The 27464-nt window shown below is 36.6% G+C and overlaps 1 protein-coding gene across 1 annotated transcript; it reads right to left on the reverse strand.

The window, feature by feature from the left end:
• Window positions 1-5331: 5331 nt before the first annotated feature.
• LOC140170993 (cysteine-rich protein 2-like) lies at window positions 5332-25749 on the reverse strand. The gene is made up of 8 exons (XM_072194179.1): window positions 25576-25749; window positions 21133-21233; window positions 20644-20698; window positions 12411-12479; window positions 11326-11420; window positions 10815-10872; window positions 8641-9176; window positions 5332-7451 (listed from the first exon to the last, which is right to left on the reverse strand). The coding sequence occupies exons 1-7, from the start codon at window positions 25613-25615 to the stop codon at window positions 9124-9126; spliced, it is 471 nt and encodes a 156-aa protein (XP_072050280.1). The 5' UTR covers window positions 25616-25749; the 3' UTR covers window positions 5332-7451; window positions 8641-9123.
• Window positions 25750-27464: the final 1715 nt, after the last annotated feature.

Genomic DNA, 27464 nt, shown 5'->3' on the forward strand with positions numbered 1-27464 from the left:
TGAATATCTCAAAAATGATGATTTGCGACTTCAGGGCTCAGTTGTGCTGGATGGTCACATATTTGATTGCATTGTGCTCGGATGATTGCACAATATTCAATGGGATGTAAACAGTATCCAGGGCTAGAATACTTAGGATTAGATTAGATTAATTATTATCTTTGTACTAATTTCATGTTACAAAGAATAATACATAACAAAGAATAATGTTTTTTAAAGATATAAAGAATAATACATAACAAACGATAAAAATACATGCATGTCGGATGAGTGAAGGAATTAGTTTTAACTGTAAGGCATAGAGGCCTGTAAATTCTTATAATGGAAATGAGGGTATGTGGATGTGCGGTAGATTCAGGGTGCATTTTCAGACATTTAGTTAACCCATTTTGGTTTATTGATGACCCTCAATTTCATTTTGTTTAAGAAAGGGTGTTTTTCACAATTTTCTCGGAAAAGTGCAATTTTGTCATCGTTTTAAAGTAAAATTTGCAAAGATTTTCCGAAAATTAGTATAATTTCGGGCCTGTTTTTCGTCAAATTTGTTTTAAATTCGTGTAGTTTTTCGAAGTCCCCGCCTAGCCGCATATCCTCACCCAAACCAAAGTTGAGAACCCACCTACAATCCACGAAAAAGGTTGGCACACTTTGCCTGTCTTTTTGGTATATCTCTGCTCCTGCTCCCCAATTCAATGTTGGACCAAGCCATGTTGTCAACAGGCCCGTGAGACCCTCCAACATTGAAAGATGTTGAGTGGGGAAGGGTACCTCGCATACTGCATGTATGTTTCACTCGCTTCTCCAATTTTGATAGGGCACGCATTTCAATTGTTTAGTGCAAGTGTGCCAACTATTTTTTTCGTGGATTGTAGATCAAGGCAGCTCTGAGGCAGCAGGTTGGTATGAGAGAAACGATGACGTAATCAATCAACCGACTGTCATTTGCATCAATGACATATCCTATATTATAAAAGGGCATTTCGTGATTCACAGCATCCCCCCACTTTTCTCAAAAAAAGTTGAGATTTTTACATCACTGGAAACCTCTGGCTACATAATGTTTATGTACAAAAAATTTCTTGCAGATTGATTCGTTTAGCAAAGATATCGGGAAATTTGAATTTCGTTCTGGGGGGGCCACTCAAATATGAGAGTGTACGCATGCGTGACCAAATTTTTTTCGAACACCCCCTAAACAAGTTTTCCTCTGTGAGCAAAATGACCCCCTAAGCAAGTTTTTAGCGCGCTTTCCCAAAAAATTTGACCCCCTAAACAAGTTTTTGTCTAATTTTGACCCCCTAAACAAGTTTTTGTCTAATTTTGACCCCCTAAACAAGTTTTTGTCTAGGCCTATATTTGACCCACTTTACAAGTTTTGATGGATTTTGACAAATTGAACAATTTTTTGTAGGCCTAAACTTGCCATTGAACACTAAGTCTACCGGATATACCCCCCCCCGGCGATCCACTTTAAAATATAAATAATGACATTGACACAATGAATTCAGAGTGTAGGCCTATACGTACCATGAGGTCTTTCAGATTCGTAGCTTGTTACATGAATCTGATTGGATTCTCGTAAAGTTTTGTGAGAATATAAAATACCAATACACAGCGTAAGTTATCCAGAGGCAACATTATTAACAGTATTCACATCGTAGTTGGTTCCGAATTCGGCACCTAAAGTTGATTATCGTGTCCCGGTATTGTGTACCCTTTTCATGCTTTACTGCAAATATAATTTCCTAATGTAATCCAGAGAAGGGGAACTCACAACACAAATCCCCGGGACACAAATCTACCAGCAGGAGTAGTAAATAATGTGAGGAATCTATAATAAAGGTCCTAAAAATCTTTTTGAAATTCATGATATTTTCGTTTGTCTCCCCGTTTGTCCACTGAACTATATACCCATCACAATTTTATATGACGTCATTAATTATAATTAATATGCACGTTTTTTTAAAAATCTAAACGGTATTTTTACATAGAAGTACGAGGCCATGGTTAAATCACATGTAATACGTCATGAAATATATTTGCATAACATAGTGACACTTTAGGTTTGGATACGAACGGGGAATTCCGGCACTGGAATAAACTTTTTTCGGAATCGGAGTTTCAGCAGATTTGAAAAGCGGATTAAAATGGTACCGTAAATGCGTTACAAACGATTTTAAAACTACCCCTTTTCATGAAAATCGCCGTTTTTTACCCCCTTAACGCGTCACGCGCGTAACGTGCCCAACCAAGAAAAACACCCCTTTTCACGCGTTTTTTTGGTCACGCATGCTTACGTCATTATATTTGAGTGGCCCCCCCGGGGGTATACCAGAACGAAATTACAACAGTGGCCTATGGAGCAGTGTAATACACGTAATCATGCATTTCTAATTCGCAAACGCAAAATCGGTATCAACTGAAATTTTGGGAATAAGCTTTTTTCGTGGATATAGACTGAAAATGTCATAAAAAGAGGATGCTAGGATCACGAAATACTCCTTTAATGTTCCACATTAAAGAAAAACAAATACACAGGTCAAATAATAAGCGCCGATTAACAAAGTAATGATGAAATCAATGTATATTATGTTTTATGTGTGCACACGTACACATTGTAGCAACATTGATGAAATGATTAACATTTAAGAATAGCTTTGCATATATTGATGTTGTTTAGTCAAGTAGTTTTCGGAAATCATTCACTGATGAAGTGCACTGCATACCAGAATAAATTAATAACATTCCAAAGCTTTATACCTTGTTATACAGTCTGCATATTTAAAAGATTTCTCACAAAAGACTTTCCTGAGATATGTCTCTATAATCTAGTGTTTATAGCGTCAAGACATAGATATAGTCATATAGAGTGCAGTCAGACCCAATAGGAGTGTCATCACTTTCATCTGAGTCAAGACATAGATATAGAGTGCAGTCAGGCCCAAGAGGAGTGTCCTCACTTTCATCTGAGTCAAGACATAGGTATAGAGTGCAGTCAGAGACAAGGGAGTGTCCTCACTTTCATCTGAGTCGAGACATAGGTATAAAGTGTAGTCAGACCCAAGAGGAGTGTCCTCACTTTCATTTGAGTCAAGACATAGGTATAGTGTAGTCAGGGCCAAGAGGAGTGTCCGCACTTTCATCCGAGTCAAGACATAGGTATAGAGTGTAGTCAGAGCCAAGAGGAGTGTCCGCACTTTCTTCCGAGTCAAGACATAGGTATAGAGCGTAGTCAGACCCAAGAGGAGTGTCCTCACTTTCATTTGAGTCAAGACATAGGTATAGAGTGTAGTCAGAGCCAAGGGGAGTGTCCTCACTTTCATCTGAGTCAAGACATAGGTAGCCTATAGAGTGTAGTCTGGGCCAAGTGAAGTTTTCTCACTTTCTATGTCTTGACATGCTACAATTTAGAGATCCAAATAATATTTTGATCAATTAAATGGCCTAGGAACTTTGTGCTGGTGACTCTATCAAGAGGAGTGTCCTCACTTTCATCTGAGTCAAGACATAGGTATAGAGTGTAGTCAGAGACAAGAGGAGTGTCCTCACTTTCATCTGAGTCAAGACATAGGTATATAATAGAGTGTAGTCAGAGCCAAGAGGAGTGTCCTCACTTTCATCCGAGTCCAGACGTAGGTATGGAGTGTAGTCGGGGCCAAGAGGAGTGTCCTCACTTTCATCCGAGTCAAGACATAGGTTCAGAGTGTAGTCGGGGAAAAGAGGAGTGTCCTCACTTTCATCTGAGTCAAGACATAGGTATAGAGTGTAGTCAGAGCCAAGAGGAGTCTCCTCACTTTCATCTGGGTCAAGACATAGGTATATAATAGAGTGTAGTCAGAGCCATATGTTTAGAGTGTAGTCGGAGCCAAGAGGAGTGTCCTCACTTTCATCCGAGTCAAGACATAGGTTCAGAGTGTAGTCGGGGAAAAGAGGAGTGTCCTCACTTTCATCTGAGTCAAGACATAGGTATAGAGTGTAGTCAGAGCCAAGAGGAGTGTCCTCACTTTCATCTGGGTCAAGACATAGGTATGGAGTGTAGTCAGGGCCAAAAGGAGTGTCCTCACTTTCATCTGAGTCAAGACATAGGTTCAGAGTGTAGTCGGGGAAAAGAGGAGTGTCCTCACTTTCATCTGAGTCAAGACATAGGTATAGAGTGTAGTCAGAGACAAGAGGAGTGTCCTCACTTTCATCCGAGTCAAGACATGGGTATAGAGTGTAGGCAGGGGCAAGACGAGTGTCCTCACTTTCATCTGAGTCAAGACATAGGTATATAATAGAGTGTAGTCAGAGCCATATGTTTAGAGTGTAGTCAGAGACAAGAGGAGTGTCCTCACTTTCATCTGAGTCAAGACATAGGTATAGAGTGTAGTCAGAGCCAAGAGGAGTCTCCTCACTTTCATCTGAGTCTGAGTCAAGACATAGGTATAGAGTGTAGTCGGGGCCAAGAGGAGTGTCCTCACTTTCATCTGAGTCAAGACAAAGGTATAGAGTGCAGTCAGAGCCAAGAGGAGTGTCCTCGCTTACATCTGAGTCAAGACATAGGTTCAGAGTGTAGTCGGGGAAAAGAGGAGTGTCCTCACTTTCATCTGAGTCAAGACATAGGTATAGAGTGTAGTCAGAGACAAGAGGAGTGTCCTCACTTTCATCCGAGTCAAGACATGGGTATAGAGTGTAGTCAGGGCCAAGAGGAGTGTCCTCACTTTCATCTGAGTCAAGACATAGGTATATAATAGAGTGTAGTCAGAGCCATATGTTTAGAGTGTAGTCAGAGACAAGAGGAGTGTCCTCACTTTCATCTGAGTCAAGACATAGGTATAGAGTGTAGTCAGAGCCAAGAGGAGTCTCCTCACTTTCATCTGAGTCAAGACATAGGTATAGAGTGTAGTCGGGCCAAGAGGAGTGTCCTCACTTTCATCTGAGTCAAGACAAAGGTATAGAGTGCAGTCAGAGCCAAGAGGAGTGTCCTCGCTTACATCTGAGTCAAGACATAGATATAGAGTGCAGTCAGACCCAAGAGGAGTGTCCTCACTTTCATCCGAGTCAAGACAAAGGTATAGAGTGCAGTCTGAGAGCATACCCGTATGGTCATTTGTATTAAGTGTAACTACCACCCCAACCCCCACCCCGGTACAATTACCGAACTGGGTACAACTTGCTAGACTTGAGTCCAGTCTTCGTTTACGGAGTTTAGGGATATAGGTTTATGGTCGGGGTAGGGCAGTCATGTTATGAGATTAGTAGAGTTGCACCCTATTCGGTAATCGGTTCTGGAAGTCATGTCATGTGTCTTAGAATGTGTAAGTCAAGAAAGAACTCACTAATAAAAAACAGTTTTATTAGTTTTATTTTATTAGTAAACTTTTATTCTGGTTCGATTAACATATTCCCCCATTACAGAAAAATGCCTTAACGGTTTAGTTTCAAGAGTGCTTCCTTCTACAACGATGCTAATGATTTTCACCAATACCAATATCAGCAGTGGATCGTTACTTCATTAATACCGATATCAGTAGTAGATATAGCTACTGCATCAATACCATAATTATAGTAGACATGGCAAATAGCTACTTCGTCAACTACTTCATCAATACCAATATCAGCAGTAGATAGCTGTTTATCAATACCAATATCAGCAGTCGCTCGCTACTTCATTAATACCAATATCAGCAGTAGATAGCTATTTATCAATACCAATATCAGCAGTAGATAGCTACTTCAATAATACCAATATCAGCAGTAGATACTACTGCATCAATACCAATATCAGCAGTAGATAGCTGTTTATCGATACCAATATCAGCAGTAGATAGCTACTTCATCAGTACCAATATCAGCAGTAGATCGCTACCGGTACTTCAGTACCGATATCAGCAGTAGATCGCTACTTCATCAGTACTAATATCTAGTACTAATATTTTACGCAACTGGATGACTGGGGTGTATTTCACGAAACTTTTAACCCTTAATAATAAACTCCAGTAACTGTTCGTAAGTTACCAATACCGTTTTCCATGTAATCCCTCGTACTTAGGGTATTACTGATCGTATGTCATTTTAGTGAAATGGATTTTACCGATGTGTCGTAAGACTGCACTTTCCTTTTAAAAAAAACTGAAAACGCGCGTGAAATTGGGCAAAAAAGTACCAAAAACAGGAAAGTTGCGGAAATTTTGACTAAAAAAACAAAACTGAAACTTCTCATGGCTGAAGTTACGATTGATTTTGAGACTTACGAAGCTTCGTAAAGTTTAGTGAAATGGACCCCTGGTAGCAAGATATATCTTCTTTGGTCAATTGGCATAATTGAATTGAATCAAAAGCTAGGCTAAATAAATTAAGCCTACAAGTCGACCTTAAAAGTTTAGTGATAAGTTTTTGAAAAAATATAATTGGTCATCAAAACCAAAACGAACCCTGATTACTAGGGCCTATTATACACCGCCCCTATAAATATTACTAAGTGTTAATTCTTACGTGAGGCGTCGATCGTAAAAGCAATAGGGGCAAATATAATATTTAAAATCATGATAGAGCATTTATAGAGCCTTAAGATAAGAGTGAATTAAAGCCATAATGTACGATTTTATCATATGAATTTGGTTAATTTGTTTAAACCTGATTTTTTGGCATATTTGTAATGTTCACATGTTCCATCAGCTTGCATCTAAATGTGTTGTTTAACTCGTAATAAACTGGCAGATTCTAAAATTAGAATTGTTCAGTATTGAAGTGCCATTATAGTTATGCCATTATGATATGTTGCATTCAATAATATAAGCCTACGTATACTTTACTTTTACTGTCACAAATATAATTATATAAACTTTTTCATAACCATTTTATACTAGTATTTTGATGTAATAAATATCAGTATAATTTCGAGTTCAACTGAATGCGTTCATCATGATTAATAACGTATTTTTATTTATCAAAAATCGACTATGGCATAGTCTAGTATATAATCAACAGAGCAATGTCGACATAAAGTGATAATATGATTTTAAATTCCCCATAGAACTCCATGTTAAGGTTAGCAACTATTTTAAACTGTTGCGATTTGTTAGTTCACAGCATCTTGCGAATGGTAGTGAGCTTTGGCAAAAATTGCATTGTTCACTTCATTAGCGAGTGTGTTGAAGAATTCAAATATCACAGATATACTTTTGTAGGTCCTGTGGTTCTTGAGTTATGTTGTAAAGAGGGCTGAAACAACAGCACTTTGGTAAAACGTACATAACTCATTAACAACAATAAATCAAGCAAGTTTTCAAAGTATATGAATTGTAAAATGAACTTGCAAAACATCAAAGTGTTATTTTTCAATATCATATTGATTTAGATATAATGAAAATCGATATTTTGGCTGCTTCGACCAACAATACCGCGTCTACCCTTAAACGGCCAAAATAACCAGCGGGTTTTCTTTCACTAATTCACTTTACCTTGTTCAGCTTAAGGTTACGCACAATTTTGAATTTTTGCATAGACAAATGGGCTGCACGTAGCCACCTAAAATAATTATTTTTTCAAAAAATAAAGATGGTAGGCCTACAAATCATACTTCATCTTAAAGTTGACACTCTAATGATTATTATTGTAATACTTTTAACATCATAGCTCATACACAAATGTTCTTTGTAAGTGTTTCAATTTGTGTTCAATTTCATGAGCATGAGGTTTTTTAGGAAAGAGGCCAGAAAAATATGGGGAGAGGGACCGATTTCATTGCGATTTCGGATATGTGTTACAAACAAACCAATGAAATAATGTACCTATTTATTCTTTTGATAGGTCGTCCTGATTTGAAACAGTAAGCTTACTGTTCACAGAATATCAATGAAAATGATGTGGCACTTGTCGTCTTTTTTGCAACAACGATATTATTTTAGTGTGCCACTATATCGACACAATTATCCCCTACATTATTTCTTTGAAGTACCAGCTAACACATCCCAATCAAAATTTTATGAATCAGCTAAGGGAATATTAAAAATAATTTATTTTATCTCAGCATATCAGGCCAAATGGTCCAAAATGGAGTTCTGAGATATGCATTAATTTAGTTTTGTGTACTCACATTTTCTGCTATTTCACAGTATTAATTCACAATCCCATAATATTCCAGGTGCAGTGCTCCTGTATTACTACTGATAATCCTTATTGCATGGGAAGTATCAATTGATTTTCACAGAACTTGCAGAAATTGACAAATTTCTGCCAAAACTGTTCCACTATCGATGTCATTCAAAACCATGTGCAATGTTTGTTTACATGCTAGTTGGTGTTACCAGGGCCAAGGTGATGGTACTTATTTTATGAATTTTGTCTAGTATTGTGCTGGTTGAATACTCATGCTCCACTGTGCTCATTGCTGAGTGGTTTTAGAAAATTATGGTGCATGCACTGGCAACACCTAAAAAAATAATTACTTAAAACAAGAACTGCCTTTTAAAAAAGAATGAGTGCTGTAGGATATCTAGAGCAAATATTGATATACAAAAATAATTTTAAAAATACTTTATTGATACAATTTTTTCAATCTACATCTCTGAGATGTTTAACATAGGCCTATATATGTACTTCATAAATAAAAAATAAAAAACAAAAGACAAGTTGAGTGGAATTTTCACCCTACGTAACCTTAATTGACACAAACCCTTGCAGTAATATTACTAATAATTTCAGCATTTTGGGTAAAGAATAACAAAATTAAAATTTGAAGGAAATCGTACAGTATGTCTTTAAGCCGACAGAAGATGAAGATTCCTACATTAATCCTAATTTACAAATTTACCACCTGTTTACATCAGAGAAGATTTCTTACCCTTCCCATAATGCACTTCTCCCATTTTAATTTCCTGTACTGATCATGCTGACTTGCTATCTAGTGCAACATGGGTCGAATGTACCTCAATGAACAGAGCACAACCAGATTTGGCAAAATATGTTTATTTTTAACCAGTCAGTCTATTCTCAAAATGAAAACAGAAGGGAACCTGTACAAAGTAATGGGAGTGTCTTTTGATGAAATAAGGTGATATATTATGTTACAAAGGATTCTGGGAAGGATAATGTATCTTCTCTATGTTTAAATTTTGATAAAAGAAAATTTATGATTAAAATTTATTTGTTGTATTGATATGAATTCGCTGCTCCGGATCCTCCTGAACGAACACCTGTATAAGATGAGATAAAAAGAAAATCAAAGTTATAAGTCCTTAATCCGATCGATAGCCTCATCCCTTATTAGTCTTATTTAAGGGGGTACTACACCCCTGGCCAATTTTGTGCCTATTTTTGCATTTTTCTCAAATATTTATAGCGCATTGGTGACAAGTAAGTAAGATATGTATATTATGGGGCAAGGACTACAACTACTGCACTGAAAATTCAGCAAATCAAGGCAAGTGGTTATTGATCAAATATTGGTTTTGCCTCATTTTTGACTGTAACTCCACAACTGTTGTCTGTGCTGAAATAAAATTTCCAGTGCAGTAGTTGTAGTCCTTGCCCCTATAATATACATATCTTAGGCCTACTTGTCACCAATGCGCTATAATTTTTGAGAAAAATGCAAAAATAGGCACAAAATTGGTCAGGGGCCAGGGTGTAGTACCGGTACCCCCTTAACTTCATCAAAATTGAGATTTTGATATCAGAAGAAAGCTCATTATTTTTCTCATTAACATAATGAAATTAGGCGGTCCAAATCGGTTATCTCCGAAGAAATCATCAAAAAACTATCGAATTAGTCTTCATTGCAATGTGGTATACCACGTTTCAGACTAATTGAACAGTTTTTGATGATTTTTTCCAATTATATCGGGTCACCCGCCTTTATAGATTCGGAATACTACGATTCCGGGGGAATTCACGCCATGAATAGGCACAAAAATACACCAGATTTGACGAAAAATTCTGGACATTTTCGCACATTTTGCTTAAAGTTCATTTCACAAATTTTGCCAAAGAGTCGGCACGTTTTCTAAATTTGGGGGATATTATGAGAAAAAAAACACCCTATCTCTAACCAGTTTTTCTGAAAATTGCAACCCAAAGTTATACCAAATAGGCTGAAAATCAGTACACCCCCAATTAATTCTGCCGCACATCCCTGTACCTATACCATTCGACTAAGAACCCCCAGGGGCCCCTTTCAAATACATAGATCCGCCCCTGGCCCTGGCTACAATATTGCTGTTGCCATCGTGAGCTATAGATGAGTTGACCTCAATGTTTATCAACAAAGGCAAGGGACTGGTATATCGATATGCTTGAGCGAACCCAATGCAACCACTACACTGTTCAATAGCCTTATTGTGATGTGGCGGGAGTTTTAAAAACACGAGCCCTGAACAAAATATGATGCTCGCGCATACTGCCAGGCAAAAAACAATGGAAATTGTGATGATGCGTGCGCATACTGCCAGGCATTGACGTCAGAAGTCAACTCATCTATAGTTTTGGTGAACTCACTTTCAGGTTCAAATATAGAACCGTAGCACGAGTTGTTACAATAATGGCTTGCTATCGTGGGTTGGGTTATATGGTTAACTCGCTCTGAAGTGTCGACTGCAGACGACAAGTTTAAATTTGTCTTTTTTTAAATCAAAATTTCAGAATTGTATATTTTCATGACTAGCCTATATCTGGAATCAGAATGAAAAATACATTAAAATGAGTACAAACAAGCCTAGTATTGGTTCAGTGGTTCTTGAGATATAGCTTTCGATATTTTGAGAAAATATCTCAAAACTTGGCCTTTTTATCAATTTATGTTGAAGCCTATGGCCAGCACGCAGAGTTTAACTCACCTCCGGGTCCAAACAAGGAACTGTAGCATGGGTTGTGACAGTATGGCTTGCCCTCACGCTAAAAACAAAATGGGATAAATATCAGAACTTGGATAATAACCACATACATGGTGGCCCAGAAACAAATACCGGATGTATGAATTTGGACATAGGTCGGGAACAATATGCATCAGAGTTCAAAAATTTAAAAACCAGCGTGTAGCCCATCTTCGACATCTTATACGCTAATTTGAATCGATTGACTGATTGCAAAGAAAATAGCGATTACATAACGCATGCGTCAATTCACTTCATTCCAAGTTTGAAATAAATACTATCCAACAGAGTACTGTAGTAGTGGTTTTAATATGCCAATGGGCTTTATATTTTGTTTGGTGAAATTCTTCTTAAACAATCTGTTTCTTGCAAAACATTAAATTTGCATGATGCATGTAACATGATGCTCGTTTATATCTTTATTTGGTAAATTTCAATATAATATCACACACAGTATTAATATTAATATAGCTACCTCTGCATGACTTCCAGAAGACAGGGTCTTCTTGCATTTCTCACATCTCAGGCATCCACGGTGCCAATCTTTACCCAGTGACGTCACCTTCTCAGCTGAAAAGTAAAACACAAAACAATGTTAATGCTCTGAGCAATTTTTGAAGCTAAAATGGTCAAATATGACGAAGGCACGAGTCGTCCTGGGGTTGGGGGGGTGCGGGCCTGATAAGCCATTTTCCGGCAATTTCTTTCTATGGGATTTCCTAATTTTTCAAATGGGGGGGGGGGTGGGTAACATGGGGAGGGTGTTATTGCATGGATCACCCCCCCCCCCGTCGTCGAATATCTGGGGATTTGATCTACACCTCATGGACGAAAAGGGAGAGTATTAAAGAGAAGAGGGGAATGGTGAAAATGTCAGAGAAGGAAAGAAAAATACGAAAAGGGCAATAACAATATTATACTGTTTGACATCATTCGACCCTTAAAGATAATAATGATCCACAAGTAAAGATAATAATGATCCACAAGCTGGGACCACAAGAGGCAAGCACTGATTTGGATGAGAGTACCGAAGTGTGACGTCATAAAATTTTCTTTTTTGCATTTCAGCATTTTCATGACCATATTTCAGTAGAACATGATGAAAAACATCCACAGTCCAAATTTGATGGGAATCGGATGATGAGGGCCCGAGATATGGCCGCATGAATACCTAACTAGCCCCATTGAAATCAGTGTAAATTGGCCTGGTTCATAACTGTTTGGAACCAGGCCAATTTACACAGATTTCAATGGGGCTAATTAGGTATTCATGCGGCCATATCTCGAGCCCTCATAATCCGATTCCCACCAAATTTGGACTGTGGATGTTTTTCATCATGCTCCACCGATACATGGTATTCAAAACGCTAAAATGCAAAAAAGGGTTTCTGTGACGTCATCACTTCGGTACTATATTATAAACGCCGCGCCCTACATGATTTACTACAATACAAGTGTACCATATACGCACATCGTTCCGGTTGCATATTGAAAATATTAAAAAGTTAAATAAGTCTTAATCATGATAATGATTTATTTACAATATATTTTTGTACTTACCAAAATAGACTTCTTTCTGACACGTTGGACACTTAGGCATGGTCAATTGGATCACGTGACCAAGGCAAAATAGAAAAGTTTATAATATCAGTTCGGCCTACCAGCTCAAACTTGACAATTTCTGTACTTCCGCAACTCAAGCAAACGACAAACTATTGTCATACAATTAACTTGCAATCTGTATACAAGTACAACTGTATGCGTATACATGTACGGTGACTAAAATGAAATAAAGAGACCGGGGCACTCCCTCTGAAGAGGCAGGGACGTGCCTCGGCCATGTTAAAACTGGGGGAATTCAGGTAAAATGTACATTTACAAAAATATGGGGTCATTCTAAATTTTAAAAAATGGGGTCGTTCAGTATGAAACTTTAAAAATAGAGGCCATTGGGGGAACAAATTGTAAAATGGGGTCATTGGGTACAAGATTGCTAGAAGGGGGTCATTGAGTATATAAAAATACACAAATAAGTGCCAAACTGCATAAAAAAATCCCATTATTTAGGAGAAAACAAATAGCCTATACCACCTGAAAAAGGTGGGTTGGGTACTTGATATTTTGAAATAAAAAGGTGGTCATTAGGTAGCAGGAAATAAGAAAAAAGGGGGCCAGTGAGTACCTGATCTTTTTTAAATGGGTCATTGAGTAATAGGTAGGCCAGTAGTAACACAAAAAGGGGGTCATTGGGTACAAGCCGGTTTGAAATATGGGGTCTATCCCGAGGCACATGCTGCGTATCAGTTATGGAAGTGCCCCCGGGATGAAGAGGTCACGGCAAATCACCGAACCTGTATTTGTCTTTCCGCTCGACTTATCAAATTGAAAGTTAAACTTATTACACATCGATAATTATCAATCGAGAGTTAGTATTTACACACAGTTTTACGTCGAATGGCTGCGTTAAGTTACTTTTTCTCAATTTTAAGTTGTTAGTTCAAATATTTATTTATGCTACTTCTTCAGCATATTCAGGGGCTCGCGAACTTTGACTGAAAAGGAATAAATAAATAAATAAAAACTAAATAGAGGGCAATGCGTAATTAAAACAAACAAGATGTTCACCTCATTAAAGAGGAATTTCCTCTACCACCGTGCATCAAAGTTCATGGTAGGCCTACCATTTTACTGCGTAACATTTGTATTTCAGAAGCAATTGCCCTGTGTTGCCCCTATAATATACATATCTTACTTGTCACCAATGTGCTATAATTTTTGAGAAAAAATGCAAAAATAGGCACAAAATTGGCCAGGGGTAGTACCCCTTAAACTCATTCAAGGCAGCCATTTTGAGAATGATCCTTTGCAAATCAACTCTTACATGGTCAAGGACCCGGAAAGACAACGTGTAATAATATCTAACTAGTTTCCGGATTAAAATCATTTTGCATCATATTTTCATGGTCTGTCTATCAACCACAAATCTGAGTTGTAAAATTGCTCACTATTTACTAGGCTTTACCGGTACATATTACGATTTTGTCGAAGGCAAGAAATGCAGTGGATTTTTTTTGGGGGGGGGGGGGGTTGGGGGCAAAGTGAAGAACTTGGGGTGTTAAAATCAACAAATTTTGCGCAAAATTGCTGCAAAAAGAGGAAATTTGCGTGATTTGGGTTTTTACGGGCGGGGGAGGGGCAAGAGTTTTTTATGGAGGGTATTTTCTCCCCATGCCCCCCAGGCTATTATTCTAGTACGTGAACTGTCTTACATTCGCCGAGCGAGCGCGAGTAAGGAAAACTCAAAAACTGCTCTGCACTGGACGGCTTACCGGTATATCTACTTCTATATAAGGGACCGTTCACAAACACTTGTTAGGGGGAGGGGTGATACAAAATGGGGGGAGGCTTAAAAGTTTTGAGCCTCCTAAGGAGGTGGGCCTAAAAATGACCACCAATTTTCCCGGAAAAATTGAGTTTATATGCTTTTCTATGGGGTTGACCCATAATTTTCATGTCAAAAAGGTGGGAGGGGCCCTGAAATTTGTGGGATCTGAAGAGGGATGGGAGACGAAAAATGTTGCGATAAAATTATTTTGCATCAGGCCCCCCTAACAAGTGTTTGTGAATGGTCTCTAAATTAAAGTAATCTGGTATTCGATATGGAAATCTGGTTGCCCTCTGCTTGTTCGACACTCCATTTGTTCGACAGGGCAAACCCTATTACCCCAACCTTAGTCATAACCCTATACTGCCATAACCCTATTGCAAGTCATAAATGTTGATTGCGTGTCGAGCAAGCGGAGAAATGCGGGAAATATTGAAGACTCGAATATCATAAGGCAAGTAGGCCTACACGTAAATACGCTTTATAAGGAGTGCACCACTTTTATTTCCAGGGGGTGGGAGTTTTTGAAGAAAAAAAATTCGCCCACTAGTGAGACAAAAAAAAAGTTTGCTTCACTGATGAGTAAAAAAAAAAAATTTCCCCCACCCAACTCTGTATAAAGGTATACATTAATCAAAAAAAAACAACTTTGCCGCCAAAAGCGGCGAAAAAAAATCCGAACCCCCCCCAATTCTGCCTTACCCAAACTCCCATGCCCCCCCCGAGTATCTAATGGTGCGTCCGTAACACAAACACTTGAATAAAGTTTCACTATTTTCGTTAAATGTTAACGCCATTTATTTATTATCATAATGGACATGAACTAAACAACTCTATAAGAATATAACGTTTTTCGCAAAAACACACGGACGTCTTATGCAAACTAGCCTATAGTGATTTTAGCAAATTATTCTGTGTGATTTTGCGAGAATTTAATAATATTTAGCCTTCTAGAAGTTTACAACAGGTTATTAATAGTTGTGTGATTTCATACAGATATTTGTAAGATATATACTTTGCACGAATTGTCAAGTCTTACTTTTACAAATTTCATATAAATTGTTGAAATGAATAAAGAAGACGTTCTACTGTTACCATGGAAATTTAATGAGTTGTATTATGTGTGCCATGCATTGGTAGGCATGGTTTAAGAAACACGTTTTATACCGCAAATATTTCAAAATTTCTTTAAAAACTAACGCATAATCTACAAAAACGGTAAAAACTATTATCTGATTCATAAAAGAATGGTTGTAAAATTTTCATTAATCAATTCAAGTTATAAAATCCAGTACCACAATAAATTCACAAAATATGAACAAAATACAAGTTTTAGGAAAAGATATGTAATTTTCGTTTATTAGTTTCCTAAACATTGGGTTATTCCAGTTGAAAACCCCTATGAAAACATGACCTTAATCTTCCTCACAGGGGGTGTAGATTTCAAATGGAGTCACCCATTCAGGGAACCCCATTTGAAATTCACACTCCCTGTGTGGAAATTAAGGTTATGACTTGCACAGGGGGTATGGATTTCAACTGGAATACCCCTTTTGCATAAAAGTTAAAAACCAGAGAAGATATTTTCCCTTCCCAGAATTCTTTGCCATATGATACGCATCCTCAAGTAATCACATGACACTTTGCACACTGCATTGTCTCTCTGTACACAGCAATTTTTTCATGTTGAAAATAGACTGGCTGAACAGGGGTTATTTAAAGCCAATAATGCAGGGCCTACCGTAATTTTCAAGATTAGGATGTTCTCTGGTCATTCAGATATCTGTTGTTACTAAAGACCCATAGGCTACCAGCACAGAAAACTGAAACGAGAAATGCATTGTGGGAAGTGTAATCTTCTCTTGTTTAATAGATACATTGTCCAATCAAGGCATTGAATATTTCTTTTTTAGAAGAACTAAACATAATTATGAAAGTCCAAGAAGGTCCGATCTGCAATGGCTGCCAGGTGTCGTATGTGTACTATGGAATGCAGAAATTGACAAAATGTCAATAGGGGAGCTATAATTGCAGATATGGCCTTCTTGCAACATTATACTACGCCCTCTATAAAATGAATTGTATGATTGCTGGTCGTAGACTTCAACATAAAAAGTCACAGTCCCAAGTTTTCTCAAAATATCAAGATCTATCTCAAGAGCCTCTGAACCAATACTAGGCTTGTTTGTACTCATTTTTATGCATTTTTCATGCTGATTCCAAATATGGTCATGAAAATGTACAGTTCTGACAAGTTGACACCCGTATATGGAGAGGGTTAAGAAAGAGTACTATGCTTTCAAAACTATTTCATTTTTTGGTAAGATTTAACGGTTGCCGAAGACAAACTTTTTTTACTTAATACATTGTAATACCACAGAAACAACGTGATGTTTTCTAATCACGTACAGGGTGTCCCCGATAACAACTATGCTCCCGAAACGTCGGTTGTTTTGTATTTTTTTTAATCTAAATTTTTGATGTTGTTGTATTGAACAACAGTTTTCAACAACAAGAAGAAACTTTAATTTTGGGGTATTTTAATGCTTGAATCAAACACGATTGAATACTTCATGCATAATAATGTCGTCTTTGACATTATTGAATACAGTAAGCCTATAAATTATTATGACCACACTATAATTTACATGTATCGTTGTGTTGATTTGAAGGAGGTTTATCTAAATCACAAGGCCGTTTGGGCACTTAAGGGCTGGGGTATGAACGTTTGGACAGTATTTATTTTGGGACATCAGAGCACATCAGACATATCGAATTGCATTCTGTATACGAAGAATGTCATTCTGATATCAAATAATTTTGATTTTTGAAATTCGCAATTTAATACACATTTTATGGCAAATCATTAAAATTGATATTTTTGATATTTAACAGTACTTGAAGTAAACTTTATAAATCTGATGATTTATACTTAAAGTGTATGTAGGTGGGATGAAAAAGCCGACGATCAATTGAAAATTTTGACCTTTCGTATTGAAGATATGGATTTTTTCCCAAAACACCAAAAAAATTAGGTCTTTTTGGGAAAAAAATCCATATCTTCAATATAAAAGGTCAAAATTTTCAATTGACCGTCGGCTTTTCCTCCCAGCTACATACACTTTAAGAATATATCATTAGATTTATATAATTTACTTCGAGGACTGTTATATATCAAAATTTGAAAAATATCAAATTTTTATAATTTGTCATAAAATTTGTATTATATTGTGATTTTCAAAAATGAAAATTATTTGATATCAGAAAGACATGCTTCGTATTCAGAATGCAATTCGATAGGTCCGAGGTGCTCTCATGTCCCACAAAAAATACTGTCGAAACGCAATAAACGCTCATTTTAGATCCCTTAATACATTGAAATTATTAGTAAGTTTTGTTTGTCGATTCATCTCGGTTTGCCTTTCAATTTGTATTAAATAAAATACTTTTAAATTATAATAAGAAATATACATTGAAGAGTAAAACGACAATATTCTCAAATTAAAGAGATATATGTACAAGCTGCACTGTAAATATCAACTAACTTTTAAAACAATTCAATCATGTTAATCTATAGGCCAACACACTTTGCACTGTGTTATCTATTAACAATTTTTTTATGACAAATAACATTTTCACGTTATAAGGTGACGTGTCGACGAGCATAATAGACTTTAACGTAAAAATATCGTACTTGTGGCCCTTGAACATGTTTAAAACAAAACTGCACAGAGATTACATTATGAGGTTTTGCAAAAAAACGTTGTTTTTAAATTCATACAGTTAAAAAATATCGCCAAACCCAAATCTGGGTCGGTCGGACCTGTAGAGGGTTTTTTTTGTCACCTAATTCAGTAATTGGTTGATTTACAGCGAGCTATTCTACATAAACGCAATTTGAAGATATTATCATTTTGTGCATCACATCTCTGAACACATCTACTGAATGAATTAATGTGATTTAAGTTTTAGCGTGGTGCATCATTGGGGTATCTCACCACGATCTTACACTACAAAATGGCAATAACATGGATCTTACCCTGGATCCCTAAAATGTGCGATTTATTCTGTATACCATGTATACGGTCACGTGATAAATATTTAGGCGACCATGGGAAGATCCAGGTTGCTCCACAAACATTCATGAGAAATCGAAATGATAATACAATGATTTTGACATGTAATAGTTGCCTTTTGATTGTAATAGCTGCTTTGTGAATTTACCCATTGTAGGATAAGTTCTTACGTCGTTTCATATCTACGCACGGTCACTGCGTTTTGACGGTGACGGGACTATGACTGTTCAGTGGTAAACCCAAAAACGTCGCCGCATGGTAGCGGGCGGGCGGGCCTCTGTGCGGTAACTGGGTAGGCATATGCTTGCCTTTTTTTGTTATAATTTCAGGAAATCAAGCAAATCCTGTCGTGGTTTCATAGCAAGGTAGGCCTACGCCTACATTTTGATACAGGCCTATATATTGAACGAATAAGCCTATAGTAATGGTAGGCATACATAGGCCTTGGCCTATAGACTAAAATTCTGCAAGCATAACACCCGTTCACATACACCGACACCGAAAAATTCTCAAACCCAGTGACCACTCCATCCAACTTATCGGGGGAGCGGTCACTGGCTTAAAGAGGAAGCCCACTAGAGCAGTTCTTCTGGGGTGATCCAAACCTGCCCGGTTATCAAATTAATCAGTGACAAGGTTATCTCTGAATTTGACAGGTGCTAATTGACGTTTTAATGTTATTGCATCAATTATCATCTGCTCGGCGGCCTTCCTCTCTCTGGATATAACGCGGGCAAGTTTTTGCTATGGTCAAAAGGCCCTATAGGGCTATGGCTCTGAGATTCAATTAAGACTAAGACTGCCATTACATACATGGTATATCAGTTATCACTGCATTATCATGACGATAATTATTTCATTATATTATCACAGATAGCTATTACAGATAGCCGGACAGCTATTTCTTGTACTGGTATGAATGCGGCGCACTGGAACCACCGGAACGAACACCTGTAAGAAAGGAAGAAAATTAAGGGTGTCAATTTGGGCTAGTTATTTATTCAAAAGACGTAAATTAGATGAAAAGCTGCAACTTTGGCGTTTGCAAGATGAAAATAAATGGTATACCAATAATACATAACTATACACCCCCTGATAAATTTTGTGACTAATTTTGCATTTTTCTCAAAAAATAACTACACATTGGTAACAAAAGTTATGTATATAATAGGGCAAGGAATCCAATTACTGCACTGAAATTTCAGTGATTCAAGGCAAGTGGTTAATTAATGTTAAGAAATGACGCACATTCTAGCGGTACGTACCTCTTTTCTTATCATAAATAACGTACCGCTTGTCTTGAGTCACTGAAATTCCAGTGTAGTAACTGGATTCCTTACCCCTATAATATACATAACTTTTGTTACCAGTGTGTTATTATTTTTTGAGAAAAATGCAAAAATAGTCACAAATTTATCAAGGGGAGTAGTACCACCTTAATGCATGCATGCATATCTTTTCACCATATTAGGCCCTATTGATAGTTATGCATATAACTAAATTGATCTTTTCACCATATTGACAAAATTAATATTTATCATGTTTATGACTTGTTGTAACCATACATTAAAGTTGAGGTCACTGACTGGCATCTTCTCTTTATGACATTTTTCAATAGATATCCACGAAAAAAGCTTATTCCCAAAATTTCATTTGATCAGTTCCGATTTTGCGTTTGTGAGTTATCCATGACAATGTATCACTGCTCCAATTTTGTTCTGGTACACCAGAACGTAATATTCAAATTTGACGATATTTTTGCTAAACGAATTATTAATCTGCAAGACATTTTTTGTACATAAACATTATGTAGCCAGTGGTATAAAAATCTCAACTTTTTTGAGAAAAGTGGGGGATGAGGCTGTGGATCACGAAATGCCCTTTTAATTGACACTAATTTGTTAAAACAATAAAATATACATCCTTTGAACATTCGATGTATGCAGAAGAAAAAGGTATAAGAATTTAGCACATTTCATTGCCTACAACTTGAAGGATCTACCGGTACCTCCCGAAGTAGGCCTGCAAATTGGGCCCACTGAGTTATCAATTGAAATCCATACACCTTATATGAAAGACATTACCTTAATTTACCATTCAGGGAGTGTGAATTTCAAATGGGGCTTCATGAAATGGGTAGTCTTTGTCAAAGACTACTCGCGATTTAGGTGGACACAAGCCGTGAGTTACAAACCGAGATGCCCCACGAATAGCGAGCGGACCCACTTTGGTTTCCAAGAGTGTGTGGTGAAATCTGCATCCCCTGTGTGGAAGATTAAGGTCATTGTTTCCATAGGGGGTGTATGAATTTCAACTGGAAAAGTCATCTTACCTGAAGGTCCAAAATTGACTCCATAACACTTTTTACAATAAGGCTTTCCCTGATGCTGAAAGGAAATAAACAATTATTATGAACATAAATAATTTTATAATTAAGCAACATTTTTGATTTGGTTTGTCTTTGTTTATTGTTTGGTTACCATTTCCATGCCTAAACCAGGGAAGTACCACTTGGCTTAATGAGTACTGTATGACACTTCCCTGCCTAAACTCTCATTATAGTTGCCAAACTGCCAGACCAAATTCTAACCAGCGATGGCGCTGTTTATCCATAGCCACCTTGTGTGCCAGTAGGGGTTGGGTGTCAACTGTAAATTCACACTATTCTATAGTGCGGATGTAAATTCTGCTGAAGTTGGTGATTTACACCAGGGATTTACATTCTCAGATATAATTTATGTCATCAAGTCTCTTATATGGGTAACTCGGGGGTGGGGGGGGGGAGGTTACTGGGGGCTGCCGGCTGAAGTGTCATCCATACCTCATCATGTGAACCCGGTGTTAGGGTCTTCTTACATCCTTGGTCTGCACACCTCAAACATCCTCTGTGCCAATCTTTCCCTAGAGATGTACACCTCTCGGCTGAAATGAAAAGAACAAATCAAAACCATGAATGGTAGGGCCTATAGGTTTGACGACCGTAGTTAAGTTCCCAATTTCTTTAATATTCAAATTATTGTACTTTGCTTGCGATAGCTCTTGATATTTTAAGAAATATCTAAAAATTTGGACTTTTTATGTTGAAGCAAAATCAAAACCATGAATTATAGTGTTCCTGGGGTGGTGTGGTGATGGGGTAAACTATAAGGTGATTTTAATCATGTTAATTGATGTGTTGTAGGCCTATATATCCGTAACACACTACATGTTTTTACCAAAAACTAAAGAATCTCAACAATGCCAAAATTCTAGCCTTTCAGTAATTTTAACCATTTTATAAAACTGTAGGCTGTATATTATACATTGATATGAAACGAATCAAGGAAACCAATAATCGCATTTATTACCATGTTTAGTCTTGCGGTTCTTGAGTTAAGGCCAACATACCGTAAAGACTTGGGTTTTTTTTTTTTTTTTTTTTTTTTTTAATGTCGAGCATTTCTAGGCATTAGCAGCTGAAATCTAGGATATAACGCTGACGAAACTTTGGCAAGGCACAAGTGACCTGGGGGTCGCCGTAGATAGCTGGTCGGGGTATTTTTTACAGGACAGGCAAGTGTAGCCGACAATTGGGCGTTGAACCCGGGACCTCTCGCACCAAAGGCAAAGACCTTAACCAGTGTGCCACGCTGCTCTGAACCCGGGACCTCTCGCACCAAAGACAAAGACATTAACCAGTGTGCCGTACTTGGGCTCCTTTGCCCTTATTTGCTGGTGGGAATTTTACTGGACGGTACTTTTAGGTTGTGCCTAAAATTCCACTTATATCAAGGGAACCCATAGCACCATTAGGCGAACCTTTACGGTATATATCAAAAGGAAAGTTTTGGGCGTTTTCCTCAATCACGAGAAAAATCATGCACATGAGGCGGAAATGACAGCCCTTAATTCAAGACTTTTGATCTCAACACATCATTCCTCTTGTATGTCAGCTTTACTCGTCTTTGAGTGTAAACACCCTAACCCAGCAAACACAAAACGTTTTCGACATCATTCGCAAAAGGTTATAAAAGGTTGTCAGAAAACGTTTAAATGTCGGGTTATATAAAAGGTATATTAAGAGTATAAAACGTTTTCACAACCTTAAAAAACATTTTTTGATAATCTACTGCTCAGCAAACAAAAATGTTTTACAGAAAACGTTTAAATGTCGTGTTATATAAAGGGTATAAAAACGTTTTAATAACATTCCAAAAACATTCTTGAAAACTTGATACAAAACATTCTAAACAGAATGTTATTTTTGGGTTGAAAAAATATTTTGCAAAAAATGTTTGCCCAAAATATTTACAACAACGTTTTTAAAATGTTTTCACGACCTTTATATAACCCGACATTTAAATGTTATTAAAACGTTTTGTAAAAAACATTTTAAGAACATTTCTGTGTTTGCTTGGTTCAAATATTTTAACATAATGTTATTTAAGTATTGACACAATATTTGGCAAAAATGTTTGCAAAAATAGTTTACAATAACATTTTTTGAAAACATTTACAAATATTGTTGTTGTGTGTTTTCATACAAAACGTTTTAAAACGTTATCATGACCTTTATATAACCCGACATTTTAATGTTATTAAAACGTTTTACCTAAACCAAAAGCCAAAATATAACTTATTTAAAACGTTTTTAAAACGTTTTTGTGTTTGCTGGGAAGCCATGCTCCCCTCCCACCCGCCTTAAATGTCGAAATTTTCTATTTTAATATTCATATGAAAATCATATCACATAATTTTATGAACTTTGTACCAACTGACTAGGTTTGTATACAGCATTACAAACAACATAATCTTATTTATTCTTTACTTGACAATAGAAGGCAAATAAATTGGACAATTCATGACTATATTATAATGCAATTAATTCTCCCCATGAGGGTGTCGACTGCACACATGCAGAAAAGTTTCAAAACTTTTTTAACTGTTAATAATTTCAGAATTGTAATCCTCATGACCATATTTGGAACCAGCATGAAAAATGCATTGAAATGAGTACAAACAAGCCTAGTTTTGGTTCAGTGGTTCTTGAAATAGCTCTTGATATTTTGAAAACATATATCAAAACTTGGGACTTTTGTATTGAATCCTGTAATGGCTAGCACGCAGAACATTAATTATGCTGTTTTTTAGGCATGAATTGCAAATATTGACCGATCCAGGCATTTTAATATTTGAGTTCTGTGATATCGTGTAATGTCGTCAGGTCGTTCCACAGTCCGCTCTATTTGAAATCCACACTCCCCCTGTGGAAAATGTGCCTATTAAAGGGAGTATTTTCTTCAGATTTATAAACCATCACCCTGCCCTGTATGGCTTTTTTCCTGTACCTTCTTCCACATGATCCACAATTGGAGTATTTCAAATGAAAGTTACCGAACTTGTCTTCTGTTTGAAACCCATATACACGTACACCCTCTGTGGAAGCATTAATAGCTAAATCTTCTACAGGGGGAGTGTGGCGTTCAAATGAACAACCGTATGTCGACAGGTCGATCCGCAGTCCGGCCCCGTCTGCTTTGATTCTCACGGCCCCACGTTAAGGCCATAAATGTACGACCTTTTGGGTGTTTTTTTCTTCTTCTCCTTTCTTTATATATAAGCCTATACCTTCTGATTTTTACAAGTATACTAGTATCAATTTTTGTCAGGGGCACTCTTTTCCTTGACACCCCGAAAAGCATGCAGAAATCAATTTTAGAGAGAAAAAATCCCCGGAAAAATCTATCACCGAAATGTAAAATACAGTCGTTAACCTCATATACCACGGCTAAGTTCAATGAACCTCGACTGAGGCCTCGTAATTAAGAACAGTTTGAGACAATTTTCCGACAGGCTTGATCGTGGTAATTCTATTCTATCGCTAATCAATGATCCTGGAAAGGTGTCAAAAACTGACATTGGATGGTAAGTGACAATTTTTCGGTAAATTTAATTATTGTCTTATCTATATGCAACACCTTTTGTCTGCTTCCCATAAAAGTTATTTATCTACAGATCGTCTTCGCAGTTTCACAACACACTCTGACTCTGTCTCTATGAGAGTCACACTCTCCAGTAAAAGTAATCAGAGAGTGTCAGTGTGGTTTCAAAAGGGTTTTAAAAATATTTATATAATTATAGTAACTTCAAACCAGACAGATCGTTTCACTTTCAATTCAATTCCATAAACATTTATTTCCCAACTTCAAGAAAACAATTTGCAAAAGTATACAAAAAGTCCCAAAATATCACAATTTGCGAGTGTAGCGAACAAAAACATCGTGTTTTTCACGCTTTTTTTTTTTGTCAAAAAAGGTCCCAAATTTTGGGAAGAAAGTCCACTTTTCACAAAATCGCCCCTCTTAAAAAAGTCCTTTTTCGAAATCTGCACCCCCCTAGTACAAGTCATACCTAGAATATTTTCTCAATTTGAATTGTATCCTTTCTAGGTGATCCACCCAAAATAAAAGCACCCCCCCCAAAAAAAAAATCCTGCATACGGGCCTGATTGTGCATTTGGGTCGGTGGTACCACGTACTTTTCTAACACCCATAACTTTGATTTATAACAAACAGAACAGCTAAACAAAATTAAAAAATGAGAGCGTAAAAAAGAGAGTAGAAGATTTAAATGAACACGCCTTCATTAAAACTAACACGTAGACCTATTCTTAAAATATTATGCTCATCAATTATTCTAAATAATATCAGTGTATGTAAAAATAAATAATTCTTTAATTAATGAATAAATAAATAAATAAATAATCCCTCAATATTAATTTTATTATATTATTTTATTAAAACAACAACAAAATGCTGGTATCAAAAAATATAGGTCAGCCCAGGTGAGCAAAAACAGAAAGTACATGCTCAAATAGAAGCTAATACAATCTGTTACCAATCGACCTTGATGCAATTACGGTCCCTGGATGATAATTATTCAAAAACAAATTAGTATGATAAACCGGGTGATAAACACACAAGCAAGATAGTGGCTAAACAACCAGAAATGATTGCATTTTGGCCAAAATACTAGTAACCATTTATTTTTTGAAAAAAAAAAAAATTATGTATCTGAGACAAGAAAAAAACAAAACCCAAAAACAAAATTCAGCAAAACTTCGATATTTAAAAAATATTAAACAAAAACAAACGTTTTCTATGCAGTATATAAATGCATGTAGTATCCCTTTAATGTGTTACCAATAAACATCCACTGCGTTGATACAGATCTGTATTCATCTATACATGACTCCTTTATAATAACATAGAGCTGGTGTACTCACCAAAATAGACCTCTTTTTCGCAGCTTGGACACTTAGGCATGATGACTTAGAAACTGGTATTTAGATAAAATCCTATAAAATATAATCACTAAATAATATCCTGTGGAAAAATGTCAGTAGAAATATGCCGAGATATGTTAACCAGAGTCAGAGATGTAATGCAGTGAGTAGCTAGCAGTGTGTGTATTATGTGGAGGGCGGATCCTTTAGTCGTGTAGTGGTTTTGCACACGGCACTCTCCATTCCAACCACTGATTTTCAGATAGAGAATTCTATTATTCCAATCACCCAGTTCATATAAAGACTTTGTACAACTTCGGAATATTATATTTAAACAGTCATATGTCCAAATGGTATAAATATGTAAATGCTTCATAAAGCAATATCTATGGAAAAATGTAATAGGATAAATTGTAGGATTTTCCGGTCCACTTCTCAACCGGAAAAGATTGAATTAGAATTAATAAATTGGTAAGAAAAACGCGCGAAAATATGCTGTGAGACCACTTTTCAGTAATTGTTGTATTTGACAATAATTCAGTTTCCAATTCTATTCATTGTAATAGATGAGTTAACAACCATGCAACCAAGACTTTGCACAAAGATCAGGCTCTCAATCAACTTGCATTTTGTCCTCATTTACTGAACAGCACAAGTGGGTAATATCATATACTGTATATCTACTGCATATCCTATAAGAATGTTGTTCTTTATTTAAAGAAAAAAAAGGGTATAGGCAAATATAACACAAATCTATACAGCACATCAGGCTACCATATCCAATCCCCATACCAAGTTTGAAGTTGATTGGTTATTGCGTTTAAGCTGCACTAGTGGATTAATGAAAATGTAGGCAAAATATGCAAATCAGCTCATTAATATTCAGAATATGGAAATAACATGACAATAAACTATAAAGCACATCAAGCTACCATACCCAATCACCAAACAACATTTGAAATTGATCGATGATTGCATTTAAGTTGCAGAGTGGATTAATGAAAATGTAGGCAAATTATGCAAATAAGCTCATTAATATTCAAAAATATGCAAATAACATGACAGAAAACTATACAGCACATCAGGTCAGCATATCCAATCACCAAGTTTGATCGGTTATTGCGTTGGAGCTGCTCAGTAGATTAATGAATTTGCTTCCGCCCGGAGAGCCAGCCAAACAAACAAAGAAGCAAACAGGCAACCATTTGGATGATAATAATGATGAAAATAACAACACTAATTGTGCATTTTGTACAGGTCTGGAGCATGTAATTTCCATGGACCCAAGCACAGCAGCTGCAATGAGTATCCCATCATGCATTGCAGTATATCTGCATGCTTCATAGCAAATGTATACAAAATATTAACAAGAACCGCTAAGAGAGTGAGAGCTATGGATAGTTTCACAATACTTCAGGGGTCATATTTTTTCAAACAAAAGTCTAAGCTTCCCTGATTTAAGCAAGAAATTGAAAGTTGAAGTGAGGGATATTGTGTACATTTTCTAGGACACATTTAGTTCTATTATGGTACTGCAAAGCATAATGGGATACTCCCTTTAGCTGCTGTGGGACCCAAGCATATAGACCAACCAAAGAATACAAACAAACAAACAAACAAACAAACAAATAAAAGCAATAAAATACACCTGACACTTGCTTAACTTTTGAAGTCCCAAGTTTTATTTCACAACTGTAAATATACTATAATTGGGACTATAATGGAATGAGAAACTGAGAAATAATGTAGATGACGGGTTTCAATTTATATACAATAAAGTGTTCTATATTTAATATACTGGTGCTAATATATTTCAGAGATAAAAGCTAACAATGCTCTCTTTAATCAGTGATATGAGACATAAGAAATGAGGGTGTATTTGGCCATCA

This window comes from Amphiura filiformis, chromosome 15 (genome assembly GCF_039555335.1).
Source record: "Amphiura filiformis chromosome 15, Afil_fr2py, whole genome shotgun sequence".
Lineage (NCBI taxonomy): Eukaryota > Metazoa > Echinodermata > Ophiuroidea > Amphilepidida > Amphiuridae > Amphiura > Amphiura filiformis.

Excerpts from the sequence above, each read along its gene's own strand:
- LOC140170993 (XM_072194179.1), bottom strand. The coding sequence starts at position 25,615 with ATGCCTAAGTGTCCAAGCTGCGAAAAAGAGGTCTATTTTG. Across the intron at positions 12,480-20,643 it reads AGTCAATTTTGGACCTTCAG|TTTGCCTTGGTCACGTGATC; the intron begins GTAAGATGACTT and ends AAACTTTTCTAT. Across the intron at positions 10,873-11,325 it reads CTTCTGGAAGTCATGCAGAG|CGTGAGGGCAAGCCATACTG; the intron begins GTAGCTATATTA and ends TTTTGTTTTTAG.